The sequence below is a fragment of the Delphinus delphis genome, chromosome 2 (assembly GCF_949987515.2).
Source record: "Delphinus delphis chromosome 2, mDelDel1.2, whole genome shotgun sequence".
NCBI classification, from domain to species: domain Eukaryota; kingdom Metazoa; phylum Chordata; class Mammalia; order Artiodactyla; family Delphinidae; genus Delphinus; species Delphinus delphis.
This window is the reverse complement of record NC_082684.1, coordinates 66,640,092-66,661,342: the sequence shown is the minus strand read 5'-3', so window position 1 is coordinate 66,661,342 and position 21,251 is coordinate 66,640,092. Positions and strand designations below refer to the sequence as shown.

At 38.1% G+C, this 21,251-nt stretch overlaps 1 protein-coding gene across 2 annotated transcripts in view; it reads left to right on the top strand.

Moving 5' to 3' along the window:
- Positions 1–2,998: 2,998 nt before the first annotated feature.
- ARHGAP5 (Rho GTPase activating protein 5) overlaps positions 2,999–21,251 on the top strand; it is a 75,019-nt gene continuing 56,766 nt past the window's right edge. Inside the window, exons 1-2 of one of the 2 annotated variants that reach the window (XM_060004704.1) lie at positions 2,999–3,074; positions 16,304–20,191. In XM_060004704.1, the coding sequence (XP_059860687.1) occupies positions 16,472–20,191 (3,720 nt within the window). In that variant the 5' untranslated portion in view covers positions 2,999–3,074; positions 16,304–16,471. Of the gene's footprint in view, positions 3,075–3,277; positions 3,453–16,303; positions 20,192–21,251 lie in introns of those variants that run through there. The other variant, XM_060004705.1, reaches the window with a different exon arrangement.

Sequence of the window (21,251 nt, the reverse complement as noted above, 5' to 3'; positions counted from 1 at the left end):
ATACCTGACTGAAATCTTATTCTGCTAATTTTTAAAAAGTAAATGAAGAACAAAGCTTCAGGTGAATTTAATTATCCAGTACAGCAGAACAAATGCTTAAATTTTTTTTAAGATAAGAAGAGTAGTTGATCTGAGAGGGGTTGGTAATATTTCCTCTCTCCCTCTTCTCTCTCTCTCTCTCTCTCTCTCTCTCTCTCTCTCTCTCTCTCTCTCTCTCTCTCTCTCTCTCTCTCTCTCTCTCTCTCTCTCGTGTGTGTGTGTGTGTGTGTGTGTGTGTGTGTGTGTGTGTGTGTAAATGATAAATTACTTATTTTCTCAAAGTTTTTGTTTTCGGTGGGGAGTGTTGGTGTTTAAAGCAATTTCTCTGAACGCATCGTTCCTGATCAGTTTTAAAACATGCCATGTTGTCCTTGGGTTTTATTTTCTGCTGTTTATTGCCTTTTATTTGTATATATGTAAGCATTTTTAACCCTAGAACTTTTGCCCCCAATTCCTATTTTCAGATTTTTATGTGTACAGAAAACTGTATGCTTTCTTTTTTGAGAGGAGGCAGGTACTAACATAAAAATGATACAAATTTGTTAGTTATTAAGCAGTTTACCAGTATATTAGTATTAATAAGGAGCAAAGTTGTAAAGTTCCAGACCCCTTAAATCAAGATGGATGATGCAGGAGGACTAAGAAGTAAAAACAATGCCAGCTATGAAAATTATCTTTCGAAAACCATGACTTTTTTCCCCCTACACTTTCTGGTGTCTTCGTTATGAGAAAATGAGATTTCAAAAGTCCTTTTTTTCCTCCAGTATTATGTCCTGACTCTTCAGTATCATGTCCTGTTTTAAAGAAAACAGTATTATGTAAAGAAAGTAACATGTTTAAAAGCCCTGATTTGACTTTGGTTTATATTGATACATGTCCATGGTTATGAAATTTCTGATTATTTAGGAAATAATTTTTAAAATATCTTTAGGACACCCTATAGTACTTAACATTTCAACCTCAAAATTATGGCTTTGAATTGGCTTCTTGTACTTTTAAGGACTTTTAGTACAAAGGTCAAAAAATGCATTTAAATGCATGAACTTTCCAACCTATACAAGTGGTGTGGCTATGTAAGGCATTAGTACCATGTGTTGATGGATCCACTCTCCGAAATTTCCTCCTCTCCTCTTTTTTCTTCCTTTTCTCTGTATTTTCTTTCATTGCAAGTTTTCTTTAGTGTCCTTTTTCCCTGCCCATAGTTTGTAACTGAAAGAAATAAGTACCTATGTACCTTACTTATCTGGTACCATTCAGATGCGAGGGAGTGACTGGAGTAATTTTAGTCACACCTTTTTAAACTTAGGGAGCAAGAGACATCTAGAGAAATTAAACATCCCTTCTGTTTTTGTCTATTAAGTTTACCTTAGAGAAATATGGAGAATAGAGGGGTAGGGGTGTGGAAGAAATGAACAGAATTTCTGCTGGAATATTGTGACAGATTTACTGACAAATATTTTCTAACAGATTTTTACCAAAAGGCAGTTTTTGTTTTTCTTTACTGACAGACCGGAAACGTACTTCTGGCTGGAAGCAGCTGCATCATTATAACACTAAAAAGCAACCTTGGCTAACTTCAGTACCTTATGTAACATAAGAAATACAGAATAATTTGAATTTAAAAGACTTTTTTTTTTTATATGTTAACTTTACTGATGACAAACTGTTTTCAATGCAGGAAATCTATCCCCAAAGAGAAATTCTCCTCCACATTACTTCTTTCTTTTAAACTTAACAACAAATTGGGGTAGATTTATGTTTTCGCTCATTCATTCTTTCATCTGCTGGCAGCTATTTTAAGACCTCTGTGTAAGACGGATTCTGATGACCTTGGGAAAATCACAAGACCTCAGTTTCTTCAATGGTAAAAGAAAAGGCATTCTTCCACCGTCCTTTCTCCACCATTCAATGCCAATGCCCAGATGAGAGATACACCGAAAGCTCAGTGTACCCCCAAACTTGTGAGATTTCCACAAGTCTCAAAAAATATTCAATATATTTAAGGCAGTGTAATAAAAGCCGGGTGGCCGATGGTTCCTAAGGTTGGGCTGGTAATGGTGTGAGCAGGGGTCTTCTGGGCTACCCCAAAATCCGCCCCATGTCTTGGCATCTCGCTCAACTTCCATAAGAACGGACTAAACCGAGGGCCTGCCTCCGTCCTTGTGCGGTGTCGACGGCGAAATGGATTCTTCTTGCTCCCATGGAGTTTTCCCTTCTGGGTGAGTATGGCACCAGGTCCCGGGCGGGTGATGTCTGTAGCTGGCCAGCGATCCCAGGCAGAAAACTGGCTGCACACACAAGAGCATGCAGGCAAGTATGTCCCTGAGAACGAGCTTGGGCGCATATTTTCATCTCTTGAATTCATTAACGCTCTGAGACCGTAGGCTGATTTATCGAGAATCATTCAGTGCCCATGCGATGTTTTGCGGCTAACACAATATCAGGTTCCTTTTCAGTATTGTGGTTTGCTCTCAGTTACTGCCAGAAACCGGAACAGAAGGAAAGGGAGAAAGCAGGAAAGGTTTGGAGACGACCGTGCTCAGGGCGGCATGGTCTGCAGCTTCTAAAGCGTGGAGGATGGGACGGAGGAGGAGCAGAATACGGAGAAAGGGGAAAGCAGAGGAAAAACACTCACGCCAATGGGTAAAAGGGAAAAGGTGAGAAGGAATGGAGTAAGAGAGGGAACCAATGGGTGGGAGGGGCGGAGGAAGAAGGGGGAGGGGCAGAAGCCAATGGGGGAGCCGGGACGCGAGCGAGGACGCGGCCCCGCGCGCTCGCTCCCTCCCTCCTTCTCGGGAGCTCGCGCCTTCCCAGGCTCCCGGGAGACGAGGGCAGGGGCGTGGCCCAGCCGGGCTCGCGGCGCGGGAGGCGTCGCGAGGTGAGGGCGGCGGGGGCGGGGGATTGTGGGGAGGGCGCTGTGGCTGCGCGCGCGCGCGCCCCGTCGAGGCTGCGCCGCCGCTCCGCCCCCGGCCGTGTGTGTGGCAGCGCGCGCGCGCGCGTGCGTTCCGGCGGTGCGCGCCGGGAGAGATGCTGAGGTAAAGTTCGGGAGAGAGGGAGAGATCCGTCAGCGCGAGGGAGCCCGAGTGGCCGCCATTACTGAGCCCGGCGCGGCGGCGGGCGCTGGGGAAGGGGGGAGGGACGGGGCCGCCGCTGGTGGCGGGGAGGGAGGGAGGGAGGGTGGGTTACCCGGCCGCGGGAGCCGTAGGGCTTGAGGTTTCGGGGCGTGTGTGTTGGGGAGGGCGGGGGGAGGTGGCTGAAGGGACGCGGCGCACGGTGAGCGCGCCGGGGAAGAGAGACGAGCAGAGAGTGGAGGAGGAGGCGGCGGCGGGAGCGCTCCCCAGGAATGTCGCTGCCGCCGCCACCGCCGGGACCGCTGCCGTTGAGGAGGAGATGGAGGAGACCGACGGTGTTAGGTAGGACCTTGCGACTCCCTGCTCCTTCGGGCCTGCCGGCTCGCCCCCTCCCCGCCGGGGACCCTCCAGCCGCCCGCTGCCCTCTGTCCCGCTCGGTCGCCGCCGCCGGTTGTAACCAGTTCAAGGGGCTGGGGCCCCGCAGCCGCCGAGGGGAGCCTGGCGCCGCGCTCGGTCCTTGCAGGCCGGGGCGGGGAGCGGTTGCCGCGGGGAGGATACGGGCGGCGTGAAGGGCAGAGAGGCCGTGGGGGTGGGGGGCGCTTTCTCCACAGGTGACGGGGCAGGGGTCGGCGGAGGCCTGGTGGCGGCCGGGGATCGCGCGGGCCCCGCCGGGTGTCCGACCTCGCCCGCCGCCCTCACTTGCTCTGGTCTCGGATGGTGCGTGGGGGAGGAAGGTGGCCGTGTCTGTTGCCCGGGTGGCTGCTGTTAACGAGTTCCACCTGGAAGGGGGAGAGGGGGTGGGCGCATATTCGCGGAGACACAATCCTCGTTGCAAACTTGAGCGTCTTTCTGGGGGATCGGCCCTTTCACTTTTTTCCCCTAGCTCCCCCACTCCTCCCTGGGTTCTGTTCACCAATTTCCCGTCTGCTCCTAAAGCTCAGGGTAGGATATGAGAAGTTGCGCTGCGCAACCAAAACACAAGAGTCCTAAGGGTTGACTGCGACTGGGTGAGCCTTTGATACTGAGTTCTCGCTAGAATAACCTCTAGATTCTCCCTGTTTCCACTAAAGAAAAGTATCGGGGTGGGGGTGGGGAGCTGCGCGGGAGCGCGCGCGCACTTATCCACACATAAATACACTCACTCCTTCACACCCTCCCTCTCCAGCGTTACTAGAAATGCAAGTGAGGTGGACGCTCTGGGTGCAGCTGAGGCTGAAAGGTGCTCGGAAGTCAAGGCAAACTATCAGGACGTTTAGTAAAATTTCGAGAAAGTTGTAGGGGAGAAGCTCCAGTCTGGGCCCATGCTGAATATATGGGAATTTAAATGTTCTAAATTTAGGCCAAAATAGGCATGCAGATGGTGTGTACGCGCGTTTTTAACTTTAAATTCCCAACGATAATTTGCATTTGCCTTTGTGATTGGTAGGAAACGACATCATTCTTTAAAAAGTGTTCAGGTATAAAACAGTGAAATGCATCGCTATATTTACTGATTTTTGCTTATGCTGTCTTCTACAGGTGTTGGGGGGGCGGGGTTTGTCGACTCCACTTAAATCCAAAACCAGTATTCAATTTGAATAGTATATTAGGGAGTGTTTATTTACATTGCTGTTCTCCTTCATTTCAGGGCATATTTCTCTAAGTCTCCATTTAAGATGGTTCTTTTAACAAAAATGTGATCTAGATTCAACTCTTAAGAAAAATATTTAGTTAAGTAAGATACGTTAATAAATTGTGTTTGGAAGTGTTTTGCTGTCAATTCCAGTTTATTTGACTTTAATGTGATAAAACTGTACTCTTAGTATTTTTAGATAGACATACTGACCATATAGGTAACCTGCTAGACAGTTTCCAGATTAAGGTTTTGCTTCCATTTTAAATTGCTTTCTCATTTTTGGCTTTTTAATGTGTTCTTTGTAATTGACTCACATTTCTTGTATCTGTAGTATCAATAGATCAGAGGAAGAGGCTGGTAAATGCAGATCACCAAAAACTTTTATAGGCCTTGGAGCATATGACTAAACATACATGACTGAAAAGCTGGGAATACCTGTGCATTTAACTTTCAAGAAATAGCACTATTGATCAGATGGACTTAAAGCAAAAATTAGAGCAATACAGGTGACTAGATAACAGTCGATTTGGTTGTCATGTGTAGGCTACATTTTTTTTTAACCCACCTCAGCATGTCTTATTTTACCATTCTTTGTACGTTAATATTGTTAACACACCCTGGGGAATGGGGTGTGTTACACTTTGATATGAGAAAGAATTGTCACAGAATCTGATATCTTTATCAATTTTTTAGCACCCCTCCCCCACATTTAAATTAGCCATTTAGAAATTATATTGCAAAATTAATATCTTACTTCTGTCACATGGTACTTATCCTAAATGTTTTCAAACCATGCCCCCACCCCCATCTTTTTATGTTTGAAAGGCAGATTTAAATCTGCACACTTGCTCTTTCGGAGAAAATTATTTTGACCTTGAAAGTTAAGATTTTTTAAGGAATAAAATACTGTACTTGCATTCTTTTTTTGGAATTGAAGTTGTGGCACAGCTTAGAATAATAGTTTTGTAACTCACTTTTAAATTGAAAAAATTATTTCTCAAGAAGAGCTTACTAAACTTTTACTTTTTCATCATTAGCAGGACTTAAGGTAAGTGTTGCCTTTTGTATTCACTTCTTAAATATGAAATGGCATAATAGAGATTTTCTTGATAACTACAGAATGCTTTAATTTTCACAATTTCAGTTTCCATAGATATTATTTTTAAAACTTTATTTGGGCTAATTGTTTCTTTGCCCACCAAGGAAGGATACAGGTAATATAGTTCACTCAAGAAACGCTGTATAGTGTTCTGTTTTAGTAATGTCTTATGTTCCTAAAGGATGTTTGTAAAATACATTTGAAGTACACCAAGGGAATTCGGCTTTTTAAAGAACTGTGAAGAAACTTTATGAAGTGATCCATTATTTGGTGACTTGAGTAATCAAGCTCCTATTTGTTTACATGAAGGTTGTTGATAATTTTCTCAAACTCGGAAAATTAAGAAAAAATAGTTCAGTACTAAGAATTTTAAGTATGAACTTTAATTGGTTTTCAAATTCTGTTCCTTGGATCCCTTATGGATTTTTGCTGGATGTCTTGAGACTTCCTCTGATACCCCACCCTTCAAAACCAGGGCAGCCTTTATTTTTGTCTATTAAGTGTATTGTATCAATACTTAAATATAAAAATTCCTTTGAAAAAAGAAATCATCTGCATTAGGAATTTTTTGAAAGCCTCCAATTTGTATTCATTAGTTCAGATTATCTTTTTTGGCACTTATTATATGCCTGGCCTTGGGGGTACCAAGATAAGTTAGTAGTAACTTTACCAGGAATAAATAGTTACAAGTACTAAGAGATGCGGAAAAGAGAACCACTGTTTCTGTCAGGGCCTCTTTGGGAAACCTTTACAGAAGAAGCATTTGAATTTGGATGTTTTGACTGCAAATAGGAGTTTGAATGTAAGAGAGACAAAAAAGGTTTTTGTTTTTTCACTGTATTTTGGAGGTTGACTGTCCACAATTCCTTAGATTTGCAGTCAGATAAAGTAGGCTGTTAATATTTGGTCATGTCTGTGTGTTTTACTCCTTAGAATTAGACTGTTGGGAAAAAATTATGCATAACTTTGTAGTTTTAGGGTTAAAATATGACTGGTACGTTCCATTTGGTTAGACTCTCAAGCTTTTCATCATGAAGAGTTAATGGAAAGGTGAATTTTTATTTTTCTATCTTCGTATTAGATTTAGTCTGTTTTATTATCCCTGACCAGTATTTTATTGAGCAACTAGGCACTGTGAGTGATACAAGGAAATATAAAATATTGCTCCCTTAAAAGCTTTGGTGGGGAGTGAGCTTGACAATTTAGGAATAGTTAAATGCCAGTTAGAAGTAGAGTAGAAGAGCCATATACAAGGTAGTACCTATTGATTTAAAAATTGGTGTAAAGGAATTTAGATAAAGGAGATGTCATTTGCAAGTTGCCTAGGATTGGAATGAGTGAGAAAAACATTTAAGTTAATGACACTGTGGACCCAAAGCACAGGGGAAGTGTGGATAAATTGACAGGTGAGGAGAAAATATAAGGTAAAAATGTAAGAGCATCAGTTTGTATGTTGTGAGCCAAATTGAAGGATTGGGGAAAAGTGTTAACACAAGGTTAATAGGAGGAGTAATCGGGAAATAAACAAATTACATCTTCATCACTGTCCTTGTTATTATATTTGGCATTGTCAAACAGCCTTGGAAAACTCATTCTTTGGCTTCTGTTAAGGTATATAGTTTGTTTTTTTTCTTCCTAGTGATCCAATATTGTGATCCAGTATTTTACGTTTCTTTCTATACTTGCTTTTCCAGAGTCAGGATAATGTATCTCTTTTTATTTGCTCCTTTATTTTTACTTTGGTTGATTACTAAAGAGAAGGTAGAAAATTAACATTCCTATGATCTGGGAAACTGAGATCCAGATTTCTACTCTTCTCTGTAAGTTTGTAACTCTTTGGATACTTGTTAAAAAGAGTATTAAATCAAATGGCCTCTTAAATAATTTTCTAAAGTTTATGATCTTGAAATTGATGTTACTGATCTTGACTTTGCCTCATTTCATTTCTGTATTTTCATTTGTCTTGGTAATACTGTTACCTGAAACTCAAGTGATAGCACCATCTGTTGCTGGGACTGATTAGTTTTTCTTTAAGAAACATTGACTCATTTGTTTTTATTTCTTTTATCTAGCAGCCAGTCACCAAGATCTTTGTCTTGGACTGCTGTTTTCAGTTCTGTGATAGTTCAGGTGCTTTCAAGCCTCTAGTATATGTACATCTCTTGGGCATTGTGCCCTACCAAATCCAGTTTTGTATTCTACGTCTAATCTGGAATGGCTTCTTATTGCTCATTACAAAGTCTAACTCACGTTTGCCCTTGAAGACCTTCCATAGATCTTATATCTTCAGAAATAAATAAGAAATAAGTTTCTACTTTCCAACATGGCAGCTGTGCTCAACCACTCCACCCTAATCACACACCAGGAAGGACTTCTTTTTAAAATCCAAATCCAGTCTGTTTTCAGAGTTTACTCAGATCCTTTAATCTGTTGCAGGGGTCTGCAGATTATAGCCTCTGGGCCAAATCCAGCCTGCTGCCTGTTTTCATTTAATGGCTTTTTACATTTTGAAATGGTTGAGGAAACAGTTAAAAGAATAATATTTTGATATATGTGAAAATTATATGGAATTCAAATTTCATTGTCCATAAATAACCAGTGATCATTTTTGTAAGTATTGTCTATGGCTGTAATATTTACTGTCTGGCCTTTTACAGAAAAAGTTTTCCAAGCCCTGACCTATACCAATATGTACTGATTTTTCATTTCTTTGAATCCCTGTTACATTTATCAGTTCCATAGTATAGCACACTGCCTATGACTCCTCAGCTATGGTACTATATATAAAGCTTCTTAAAAATAGTGGGGAAAGTGTTTTTCAGCCTTTTAAAAAAAATCCATACCTCCTTTTTAGTCTATACCCCTTTTTGAGATTCTTATTTGACCACCTAATGTTCCCATAATTAAGAATATTGTTAAACTTAATACAGTTTGTTTTCCCTCCTGTGTAGCATTACAATAACAAACGTTAAATTATGCCCTTTCCCCCTGCTTTTCAGTTCTTCAAAGTGAGAAGAAAGGACTCAGACCCTGGAAGGGAGCATATTCATAGCCTGGCTTAGTGGACTTCCCTGTACATACCTTTGTACCCTCAAAACTTCTGACATAAAGCTAAGCAAATAGTAGCTAAGCACAGTATGTACTTAATGGGTTGCTTACATAGGTTGATGTAAATGAGGTTACTGTTGGTTCTTCTGTTTTCATCACAGAATAAGGAAATGGACTAGGAAGAGTTTAGAATAACTTTGACACCATGTCCTCAGAGGCAACATGTTGTTAGAGGAAAGTGTGGATTAAAAACAGGATAGGCAGTTTATCTAGGGAGTAGTTTACATCATTGCTTTTCAAATATTTTCTGCAATGAAACTTTTTCAAACAATAAATCCTTGAAATATCAAAAGATAAAAATGGATAAAAGCAGAATTACCTTTGCTGAGTAGGTTTTGGGGAGATCTCAAGAGTACTGCCTACTGAGACCCTTCTGGAAGGTACCCTTCAGGCTTAATGTTTATAAACCCATAATTTGTTAATGAGCAGACTAAAGATCTTGGAAAAAATACTGGACTTTTTATATTAGAATATTCTGCTGTGCTAAACCTATGGACCCATAATAGTGTGTGATTTTGTTAATTGTGACTGCGAATATGACTTCCAGATTGTCCAGTGGTTTGGGATCCGAGTCTGGAGATTGATTCATTCAGTCATCAAATACTTGAGCACCCACTGTGTGTCAGGCACTGATCTGAGTGCTAGGAATATGGTAAAAAACAAAACAAAATCTCCATCCTAACAGTTTATCCTGAATCTTACCAAGATATGCTTCAATAAAGACTAATTCATAGGAATGATGACTTTAGCATTCCTTTCACCCTTAAGATAGTGTGCTTATGTGGTACAGACCTTGGTCAAAGAAAACATGGAATATGATTGACTCTCCTACAGGTGTTAACATTGTTTACTTAGCTATCTTTTATATGTTAAAATGACTTTTCCATTTCCTCTTCTAATTTTTATGGCATATATTTATCATTGAGAATTAGCAACATTAAGAAAAGTATATTTTAAGGCAATATTATGCCATATTCATCTTTTAGTATACAGTTGATGTTTTTATTCTCAAACTGTTCTCGATAAGTTTACCTAAGATTGTGGAATATATGATCACCTTTGGGCTTGGATCTGCTTCTGTCTTGAATATTTGTTTATTTAAGGGATATTTTCTCTATTTGACTTAAAGAAGATGGAGCACATAATTACAGAGCTGCTTCTGCATAATTAGGTCTTTGAAATGTTTTCTGTAGTAAATAGTTGTGATTTAAAAAAATTTTTAGGTGTCAAAAATAAAAGTTAGATGATTATTCTGGCTGAATACAGGCATACATTTTATTACGCTTCACAGATACTGTTTTTTTGCTCATTCAAGGTTTTTGGCAACCCTGTGTAGAGCAAGTCTATAGACACCATTTTTCCAACAGCATTATTTTTTAGTTAAGGTATGTACATTGTTTTTTTAGACATAATGGTACTGAACACTTAGTAGACTACAGTATAGTGTAAACATAACTTTCATATGCACTGAGAAACCAAAAAATTCATGTGACTTATGTTATTGTGATACTTGCTTTCTTGTGGTGGTACATTATTGTGATACTTCCTTTCTTGTGGTGGTCTGCAACCAAACCTGCAATATCTCCGAGGTATGCCTGTACAGTATTATAGATTATAGTTAGTCTTTATTCTGATGGCTTAATTTTTGACAAAAAATTTTGGGACCTTGAATATATGTATATTTTCTCCATAAGTAGCTTTAGAAAATCTTTTAGATTAGTAAATCATGGCACCTATTTAGTAAACCTAACATGCTTTACTTTTTTTTTTTTTTAACCGAAGATTTAAGAACATTTGATTTTAATATTTATTAGCATTCATGCATTTGTTGAATAGCTACTAGGTGGGAAGGACTGTTCTGGGCTCTTGGGAGCCCAGATGATGGAATGAACAGATTTGTGCCTTTGTGCATCTTTATTAAACCTGGAGTGGGGCAGGGAGAGGGATAGAGTTAATGACAGATAATAAAGAAGTAAGTTGTATAGTAAGTTAGGAGGGTAAGCAAAGGAGAATTTGGGGAGTATTAGGAAAATAAGTGCAAAGGTAGGAACATGTTTGGCTTGCTGAGCAACAGTTCAGGGTTTCTCACTGTGACTGGAATAGAATGAGAATGGGGAGAATAGTATGAGAGTAGGTCAGAGAGTAAGGTAGGGCTGGAGAAGGTAGATCTTGTAGAAAGCCATTGAAAGGACTTGCCTTTTATTTTTAGGAGCCACTGGAGAGTTTTGAGCAAAAGAAAGGAAGGGTCTGACTTAAGTTTTAAAAGAATTACTCTGGCTGCTCTATGAACAGACGGGGGAAGGGGAGCAGGAGTGGAAGCAGAGAAATTAGTTTAGAAGCCTTTGGAATAATCCAGAGCCAGAGATGACAGTGGAATGAGATCAGAGTTATAACAATAAAGGTAGTGAAAAGCAATAAATTTTGGATGTATTTTGAAGATAGGGCCAGCAAGAATTTCCTGACACAGTATGGTAACTTAAAAGTGTAAAATAGTTTTTAAAATATACTTTTTATTGATTGAGTGCAATAGTTTTGTGAAAAGGTACAAAACAAAATTTAGTTTAAGTCCAGAATTAATAATCTTTTCAGTTTCCTAGATCCCTTATAGAACTTAAAAACATTTTTTTTTTGCAGAAAACCACTTCATGTTATTAAAACTCCATTAAAAGGAGCACGTTACGTTTGAATGGCTTAAAATTGCTCAGAAAACTTAGTTGTAGAGGTAGCTTCATTGCAGCAGACAACTGTAGGACAGTTCCACTCAAAAATTGTACATTGTCATTAATTTCTGTAAGGATGCTTAATCTAAACATTTCCTTGAAGTGAAAGTTTATAGGGTAGTCTTAAAGGCAGGATGAGAAACTGATTGCAAACTATTAAAAGCAGCACTACTGCTTAAGAAAGTAAAGATTGGTCATCAAGAGACTCATCTTAACCCTCTAACTTTGAGTAGGTCATTGTTTTTATCTTGGTTTTTCCATGAGCAAAAATCAGCATGATAGTAGATGTTAGAGAGAACAAGGTATTTTTAGTTATATGAAAATAGTTATGTCAAAAATAGAAAAGAGGGGCTTCCCTGGTGGCGCAGTGGTTGAGAGTCCGTCTGCCGATGCAGGGGACACGGGTTCGTGCCCCGGTCTGGGAAGATCCCACATGCCGCGGAGCCTGTGCGTCTGGAGCCTGTGCTCCGCAACGGGAGAGGCCACAACAGTGAGAGGCCCGCGTACCGCCAAAAAAAAAAAAAAAAAAAAAAAAATAGAAAAGATATGTCTGGATTGACATAGTCAAATATTACCATTAAAAATATTTGAGGGACTTCCCTGGTGGCGCAGTGGTTGGGAGTCCGCCTGCCAATGCAGGAGACGTGGGTTCGTGCCCTGGTCCGGGAGGATCCCACATGCCGCGGAACGGCTGTGCCCGTGCGCTGAGCCTGTGCGTCCGGAGCCTGTTACTCCGCGGCGGGAGAGGCCACAACAGTGAGAGGCCCGCATACCGCAAAAAAAAAAAAAAAAAAAAAAAAAAAAATATTTGAAAGGAATTTTCAAATTAAATCAAACAGGCTGCCTATAGACATTGGCCAGGCTGCCTATAGACATTGGCCATTAGCTTATTAGTGGGAACTCAAAACAAAAAAAAACAGAAGGCATTCTTTTTTTCTCAGCACAGCAGAAAAATTACCTTGGTTAGTTAATGAGGGCAGTTTTGACTTGGATAGTGAGGGCCAGTGGATAATTCATGTATGTATAAACTATCCAAGTGTCTGAAAGTAAATTTCTTTATAACCTATTACAGCCAATCTCATGAGAGCTGTCTTTCTCCCTTGGGGTGGTAATAGCATACTCACTCAAACAAATGGCAAAATCTTTTTGAGGGCAGGATGGCAACAATTTTTTTTTTTCTGGTCTAGGATTTCTGAAACATTTAAAAAATCTGAAAACACTTTTATAAACTTTAGTTTCTGAGTTAAATAAACCTGTAAATCAAATAAAGAAGACACTGCTCTGATGAAGAGTTGGAGAGAGCAACTATTTATTTGCCCAGTGTTCTTTCCCACCTCTAGATGAAAGAATTTTCCCACCAGAATTTGAAAATCACTATATGGCGACTCATGACATAAACTCTGGATCTGACTTCAGAATACCAGCAGGTAGCCTGCTTGAGAGCATCCTTAGATAAAAGAATATGGATGTTCCTCACTGTGTCTAATTGGTAGTTTACTGTAAATTTGGTTTGTTAACCATAAATGTCACACAAAGCTACCTTATTTTTAATTTAAACTTCAGTATTTGTAATTCAGAGACTGCCACTAACAAATTAATTAGGATGTGTTGAAGCCTTAGTATTAAAAATTATCCTCAGTATAATAGAGGGGCTTCCCTGGTGGCGCAGTGGTTGGGAGTCCGCCTGCCGATGCAGGGGACACGGGTTCGTGCCCCGGTCCGGGAAGATCCCACATGCCGCGGAGCGGCTGGTCCCATGAGCCATGGCCGCTGAGCCTGCGCGTCCGGAGCCTGTGCTCCGCAACGGGAGAGACCACAGCGGTGAGTGGCCTTCGCACCGCAAAAAAAAAAAAACACATAATAGAGGGTTTTTTTTTGTCTGTTAGATAAAAAGCTTTCCAGTTTTCAATGACTGATGAAAGCGTGAAGACTTCATGCCTCCACTCATCTTCATTTACTTTTAAGGCCTTTTTCTTTCTGAAACTTTAAAAATTGATTTTGTGATAGTGTTTTTATTTCTTCTCTTATACTCCATAACTTTAGATAGAAAAGTATCTCAGTCTTTTGAGGTTTATGCTCTAGGAGAGCATGAATGATTCTTTTCATGTGTTTCGATAAGTATATGTAAAAAATATTAACAAAGATGTGACCATTATGACAAGGATTAGATTTGTAGTTGAAGTTTTTCTGCAGTATTCAGGTCCATATGATGTTGTATTGTTACCTTTCTATTAACAGCTTTGTGTCTCTTAAGCTGGAAAGCAGGGGATAGTCTTAAACTTCTTTGAATTGCTCTTAGTTTTCAGAATAGATGTTTGTCTACCAAAGAGTTAATAAAGAGCTATATGTAGTTCTAGTGTTTGTACTGTTTAATGTAAAAATTCCCCAGAGTAATCACTGGTTATGTTTTCTTTTGATGTACATTTAAAAGGATATCTTCTGCAATTTTTTGCTTGCTTAGTAAGAAAGAAGGATAGACCTTGTATTCCACTGTGTTTTCAATTTTTTTCTTAATTGTTAGTTATGAATCACTATGCTATTTTCACAAACTAATTTCCCTTTTTATCACTGTTTATAACTTTGTTATCCAGTTAGTTCACTGTTGTCTTTTCAGTAAATATCCATTAAGTAGCCCAGTTGTTCTTTTATGCAGTTTAGGTAAAGAATGTTAAACTTGGTGCTAAGTGCAAATATTCAGTTTGATCACGTTAAGATTTGTAAAAATTTTTACTTAATGAAAGAGAGTTAAGAGCATTGGGTGGGACTGCCCTACTTTCTTATACTGCTAGTTATTGTGTATACTGCTACCAGATAAATATTTGTAAGTCACCAGTCTGATCACATCATTTTTAATAAATCTTCAATAGCTTCCTTGGTTCTAAGAATCAAATTTTAAAAACAGAACTTAGTATTTATTAAGCATTTTTTTCTTTGCTAGGCACTTAACATTAAAGATTAACATTAAACATTTTCTTTAACATTAAAGAAAAAATTAGTTCTTAAATTTGTATAGATAGGCAGCCCTATTTTATAGATGGGGGAACCATGTCTCAAGAGGTTTAGGGCTTTACTATTGTCATAAACTAGTATATACTAGGAGTTGAATTTGAAATCAGTTCTATTTACTCATGGTGTTCTACTACTTATGTTGCTCCTTCAACATGACAATATTTTATTTATTACCGAATTGAAGATAATGAACATTTTGCTTGAATATCAGATGGCTGATATTGTTAAAAGTAATACTTGGTTGAGGCTGATAGGATAAACTTAGAGAATACAAAAATAAATCTGAAATTTTATTTTAAAATATTATTGTACTAGAAATATTAGAATTTAAATTTCAAGAATAATTTCTCTTTACCATTAGTTGTTAGTATAGCAGATGTGCAGCACAACCTAAATAGATGTTTACTTGCAATTTTGAGGGTAGTGGAGAAGCCACATATTGGGGGCAGGTAGTGGTTCTTTATTTTTTTCCTCATGGTCTTTTTATTCTTTTATTTTGTCTGGATTGAAGATAATTTTCACATATGTTGATGTACATGACTGGATATTTTCCTTGTGAAATTTTGATGTGGTAGAAATGATGATGTATTGCTTTTCCTTCAACCTCAAAAGAATGTGAAGAATCTCCAAATAATACCTTCGTAAGAGACTGATTCATTGCTTCCACACAAATAACCTAAATTAAATTACATGCAATTCTTAAAGTTTATTTGATGTTGTTGGTATATCAAATAATTCTAAAAGATTTTCTCAAATACATAATCGTAAAATTCTTTAGCTTTGTGCTACTCAAAATGTGATCTCTGAGCTCTTTGTAAATACTCAGAGGGAATAAATACAGAAATCAAAAACATTTAGAAACTATTTGACAGTAATTTTGTATCTCTTGAATCTAGTAAGAAACTGGGACCTAGATTTTTTAAACATTTCATTCATTGTATTTTTAAAAATTGACTTACAGATATGAAATAAAAGGTCCTTAGATCGTTTGAGAAGCATTGATCTAGTTAAATGCTGTCATTATTTGTATTAACTGTTCATTTATATTTCCTTGTTTAAGTATATGAATATCCTTAATTGCTTTTAGATATAAATTTTGATAGATTTCACAGGAGTATGTTGAAACTTCTTGAAAATTTTTTTTAATTCTAAAATCTTGCTAAATTCATATGAAATTCCATTTTAGGGAATAAGTTTTGAGGAACCATGTTACAGAAAGCAGATAGTTTTTTAAAGTTGTGAGAGAGTTGTTCACGCAACTAGTATGTTTTAGTTATCGTCAAACATAGCCAGCCTCCAGTCAGAAAAGGCAGGAAAATTGAGGGAGGGGAAAAGACTAGTTGTTTCCTCAAACTCATAGGAAGAAGTAGAAACAAAATGCACATTTGGTTAAGAGGGTTTTATTTTAAAGTTTGTAAGATCACATTAAAATTTGTATTTAGTTTTTCTTGTTGTTAGATTTGCCTTAAATTTTGAGGTCATCTTGCATTTATAACAGTAAATCATAAACTGTCTTTGGTGATTTCTTAAAATACATGTAACATTGTTAACTTGCCTGGTGCTTTGTTATGAACATCTTTAATATGTATATAATTCGACATGTGTAATTCATGATTAAGATTTGTCCTTTTTCTCTTTCTAGGAAGATGATCCATAAGATCTTGAAGACCTTTCTGCACAGAAATGAGGGAAATACAAAGAACCAAATATCGTTCTGAAATTCGGGATCTGTATTTTGAGATGATTTTATTTTCAGAATGAGAAGTATATCTGGTTATCTTTATGAATGTAGAGACATGACAAGAGAGTTATGATGGCAAAAAACAAAGAGCCTCGCCCCCCATCCTATACCATCAGTGTAGTTGGACTCTCTGGGACTGAAAAAGACAAAGGTAACTGTGGAGTTGGAAAGTCTTGTTTGTGCAATAGATATGTACGCTCAAAAGCAGATGAATATTATCCAGAGCATACTTCTGTGCTTAGCACCATTGACTTTGGAGGACGAGTAGTAAACAATGATCATTTTTTGTACTGGGGTGACATAACACAAAGTGGTGAAGATGGAGTAGAATGCAAAATTCATGTCATTGAACAAACTGAGTTCATTGATGACCAGACTTTCTTGCCTCATCGGAGTACGAATTTGCAACCATATATAAAACGTGCAGCTGCCTCTAAATTGCAGTCAGCAGAAAAACTGATGTACATTTGCACTGATCAGCTAGGCTTGGAGCAAGACTTTGAACAGAAGCAAATGCCTGAAGGGAAGCTCAATGTAGATGGATTTTTATTGTGCATTGACGTAAGTCAGGGATGCAATAGGAAGTTTGATGATCAACTTAAATTTGTAAATAACCTTTTTGTCCAACTATCAAAATCAAAAAAACCTGTAATAATAGCAGCAACTAAATGTGATGAATGTGTGGATCATTATCTTAGAGAAGTTCAGGCATTTGCTTCAAACAAAAAGAACCTTCTTGTAGTGGAAACATCTGCACGATTTAATGTCAACATTGAGACGTGTTTCACTGCACTGGTACAAATGCTGGATAAAACTCGTGGCAAGCCTAAAATTATTCCCTATCTGGATGCTTATAAAACGCAGAGACAGCTTGTTGTCACAGCAACAGATAAGTTTGAAAAACTTGTGCAGACTGTGAGAGATTATCATGCAACTTGGAAAACTGTTAGTAACAAATTGAAAAATCATCCTGATTATGAGGAATACATCAACTTAGAGGGAACAAGAAAGGCCAGAAATACATTCTCAAAACATATAGAACAACTTAAACAGGAACATATAAGAAAAAGAAGAGAAGAATATATAAATACTTTACCAAGAGCTTTTAACACTCTTTTGCCAAACCTAGAAGAGATTGAACATTTGAATTGGTCAGAAGCTTTGAAGTTAATGGAAAAGAGAGCAGATTTTCAGTTATGTTTTGTGGTGCTAGAAAAAACACCTTGGGATGAAACTGACCATATAGACAAAATTAATGATAGACGGATCCCATTTGACCTCCTGAGCACTTTAGAAGCTGAAAAAGTCTATCAGAACCATGTACAACATCTAATATCAGAGAAGAGGAGAGTAGAAATGAAGGAAAAATTCAAGAAGACTTTGGAAAAAATTCAGTTTATTTCACCTGGGCAGCCATGGGAGGAAGTTATGTGCTTTGTTATGGAGGATGAAGCCTTCAAATATATCACTGAGGCTGATAGCAAAGAGGTGTATGGTAGGCATCAGCGAGAAATAGTTGAAAAAGCCAAAGAAGAGTTTCAGGAAATGCTTTTTGAACATTCTGAACTTTTTTATGATTTAGATCTTAATGCAACACCTAGTTCAGATAAAATGAGTGAAATTCATACAGTTTTGAGTGAAGAACCTAGATACAAAGCTTTACAGAAACTTGCACCTGATAGGGAGTCTCTTCTACTTAAGCATATAGGATTTGTTTATCATCCCACTAAAGAAACATGTCTTAGTGGCCAAAACTGTACAGACATTAAAGTAGAGCAGTTACTTGCCAGCAGTCTTTTGCAGTTGGATCATGGCCGCTTACGGTTGTATCATGATAGTACCAATATAGATAAAGTTAACCTTTTCATTTTAGGGAAGGATGGCCTTTCCCAAGAACTAGCAAATGAGATAAGGACACAATCCACTGATGATGAGTATGCCTTAGATGGAAAAATTTATGAACTTGATCTTCGGCCTGTTGATGCCAAGTCGCCTTACTTTTTGAGTCAGTTATGGACTGCTGCCTTTAAACCACATGGGTGCTTCTGTGTATTTAATTCCATTGAGTCACTGAATTTTATTGGGGAATTTATTGGAAAAATAAGAACGGAAGCTTCTCAGATCAGAAAAGATAAGTATATGGCTAACCTTCCATTTACATTAATTCTGGCTAATCAGAGAGATTCTATTAGTAAGAATCTACCAATTCTCAGGCACCAAGGGCAACAGTTGGCAAACAAGTTACAATGTCCTTTTGTAGATGTACCTGCTGGTACATATCCTCGTAAATTTAATGAAACCCAAATAAAGCAAGCTCTAAGAGGAGTATTAGAATCAGTTAAACATAATTTAGATGTGGTGAGCCCAGTTCCCACCAATAAGGATGTATCAGAAGCTGACTTGAGAATTGTCATGTGTGCCATGTGTGGTGATCCATTTAGTGTGGATCTTATTCTTTCACCCTTCCTTGATTCTCATTCTTGCAGTGCTGCTCAAGCTGGACAGAATAATTCCCTAATGCTTGATAAAATCATTGGTGAAAAAAGGAGGCGAATACAGATCACAATATTATCATACCATTCCTCAATTGGAGTAAGGAAAGATGAACTGGTTCATGGGTATATATTAGTTTATTCTGCCAAACGGAAAGCATCAATGGGAATGCTTCGAGCATTTCTGTCAGAAGTTCAGGACACCATTCCTGTACAGCTGGTGGCAGTTACTGACAGCCAAGCAGACTTTTTTGAAAATGAAGCCATCAAAGAGTTAATGACTGAAGGAGAACACATTGCAACTGAGATCACTGCTAAATTTACAGCACTGTATTCTTTATCTCAGTATCATCGGCAAACTGAGGTGTTTACACTGTTTTTCAGTGATGTTCTAGAGAAAAAAAATATGATAGAAAATTCCTATTTATCTGATAATACAAGGGAATCAACCCATCAAAGTGAAGATGTTTTCCTGCCATCTCCCAGAGACTGTTTTCCCTATAACAACTACCCTGATTCAGATGATGATACAGAAGCACCACCTCCTTATAGTCCAATTGGGGATGATGTACAGTTGCTTCCAACGCCTAGTGACCGTTCCAGATATAGATTAGATTTGGAAGGAAATGAATATCCTATTCACAGCACACCAAACTGTCATGACCATGAACGCAACCATAAAGTGCCTCCACCTATTAAACCTAAACCAGTTGTACCTAAGACAAATGTGAAAAAGTTGGATCCAAACCTTTTAAAAACAATTGAAGCTGGTATTGGTAAAAATCCAAGAAAACAGACCTCCCGGGTGCCTTTGGCACATCCTGAAGATATGGATCCTTCAGATAACTATTCAGAACCCATTGACACAATTTTCAAACAGAAGGGCTATTCTGATGAGATATATGTTGTCCCAGATGATAGTCAGAATCGCATTATTAAAATTCGAAACTCATTTGTGAATAACACCCAAGGAGATGAGGAAAATGGATTTTCTGATAGAATCTCAAAAAGTCATGGGGAACGGAGACCTTCAAAATACAAATACAAATCTAAAACCCTATTTAGTAAAGCCAAGTCATACTACAGAAGAACGCATTCAGATGCAAGTGATGATGAAGCTTTCACCACTTCTAAAACAAAAAGAAAAGGAAGACATCGTGGAAGTGAAGAAGATCCACTTCTTTCTCCTGTTGAAACTTGGAAAGGTGGTATTGATAATCCTGCAATCACTTCAGACCAGGAGTTAGATGATAAGAAAATGAAGAAGAAAACACACAAAGTAAAAGAAGATAAAAAGGTAAGTTTAATTTATGGTTCATAATGTTTCTAAAGATGTTTGCTTTTAAAAAATTATTTTTTAAGAGAATGGATTTGACATCAATGAGAACTTAGGCTGCCTGTGTCATTCAGTAAATATAATTGACAGCTCTTTTAAATTTTCTGAGTATTTTGTGAGGGCAGATTATTTTTTGTTACTTATTACATTTTATTTACTTGAGCTTTATCTTATTTGGGGTGGAAGTTTGATTTCACATTCTTCAGCATAAAAGTTCTAGCTGAATATGTGTGTTCTCTCTGCAGAAACTCAGATATAAAGTGATTTTGTTCATTTTTTTCTGTTTGTCTGTAAGCATCCCATTTGTCTGTTTTTCCCTTTTGATCTACCATTTTGCAATATTAATTTGATACATTGACATAGCTTGTTTTATTGTGCTTTGCTTTTTGCGCTTCTCAGATACTGCATTTTTTACAAATTGACGGTTTCTAGCAACCCTGCAACAAGCAAGTCTTCATCAGCACCATTTTTCCAATAGCATTTGCTTACTTCTTACTTGCTTCCATGTTACATTTTGGTAATTCTTGCAATATTCCAAACTTTTAGATTATTATATTTGTTACGGTGATCAGTGATCTTTGATGTTGCTGTTGCAAAAAGATTACAGCTCACTGTCGGCTCAGATGATGGTTAACGTTTTTTAGACTAGAAAACTATAGACAAAGATCTGGCAAGATTGATCAGATAAAAAGAGAAGGCATAAATCCTGAGAATGAAAAGGGGAATATAATTACAGATAGATCAGATTAATAAGATAGTAGAGAATACTATCAACAATTTTATGTCAACAAATTTGAAAGTTTAAACAAAGTTAAACTCCTTGACAAGAAAGCTTAGAATAATCCTGTAACTATTAAATAAATTATGAAGTAATAGTTACATCTTACCACAAAAATACCAGGCCCAGGTAATTTTACAGGAGACTTTTTAGGGAACAGATCATTCCAGTGTTCTACAAATCCAGAAAATAGAATAGGAGAATACATTCTTTAATTCATTATCTGAAGTTATCTATTCTTAA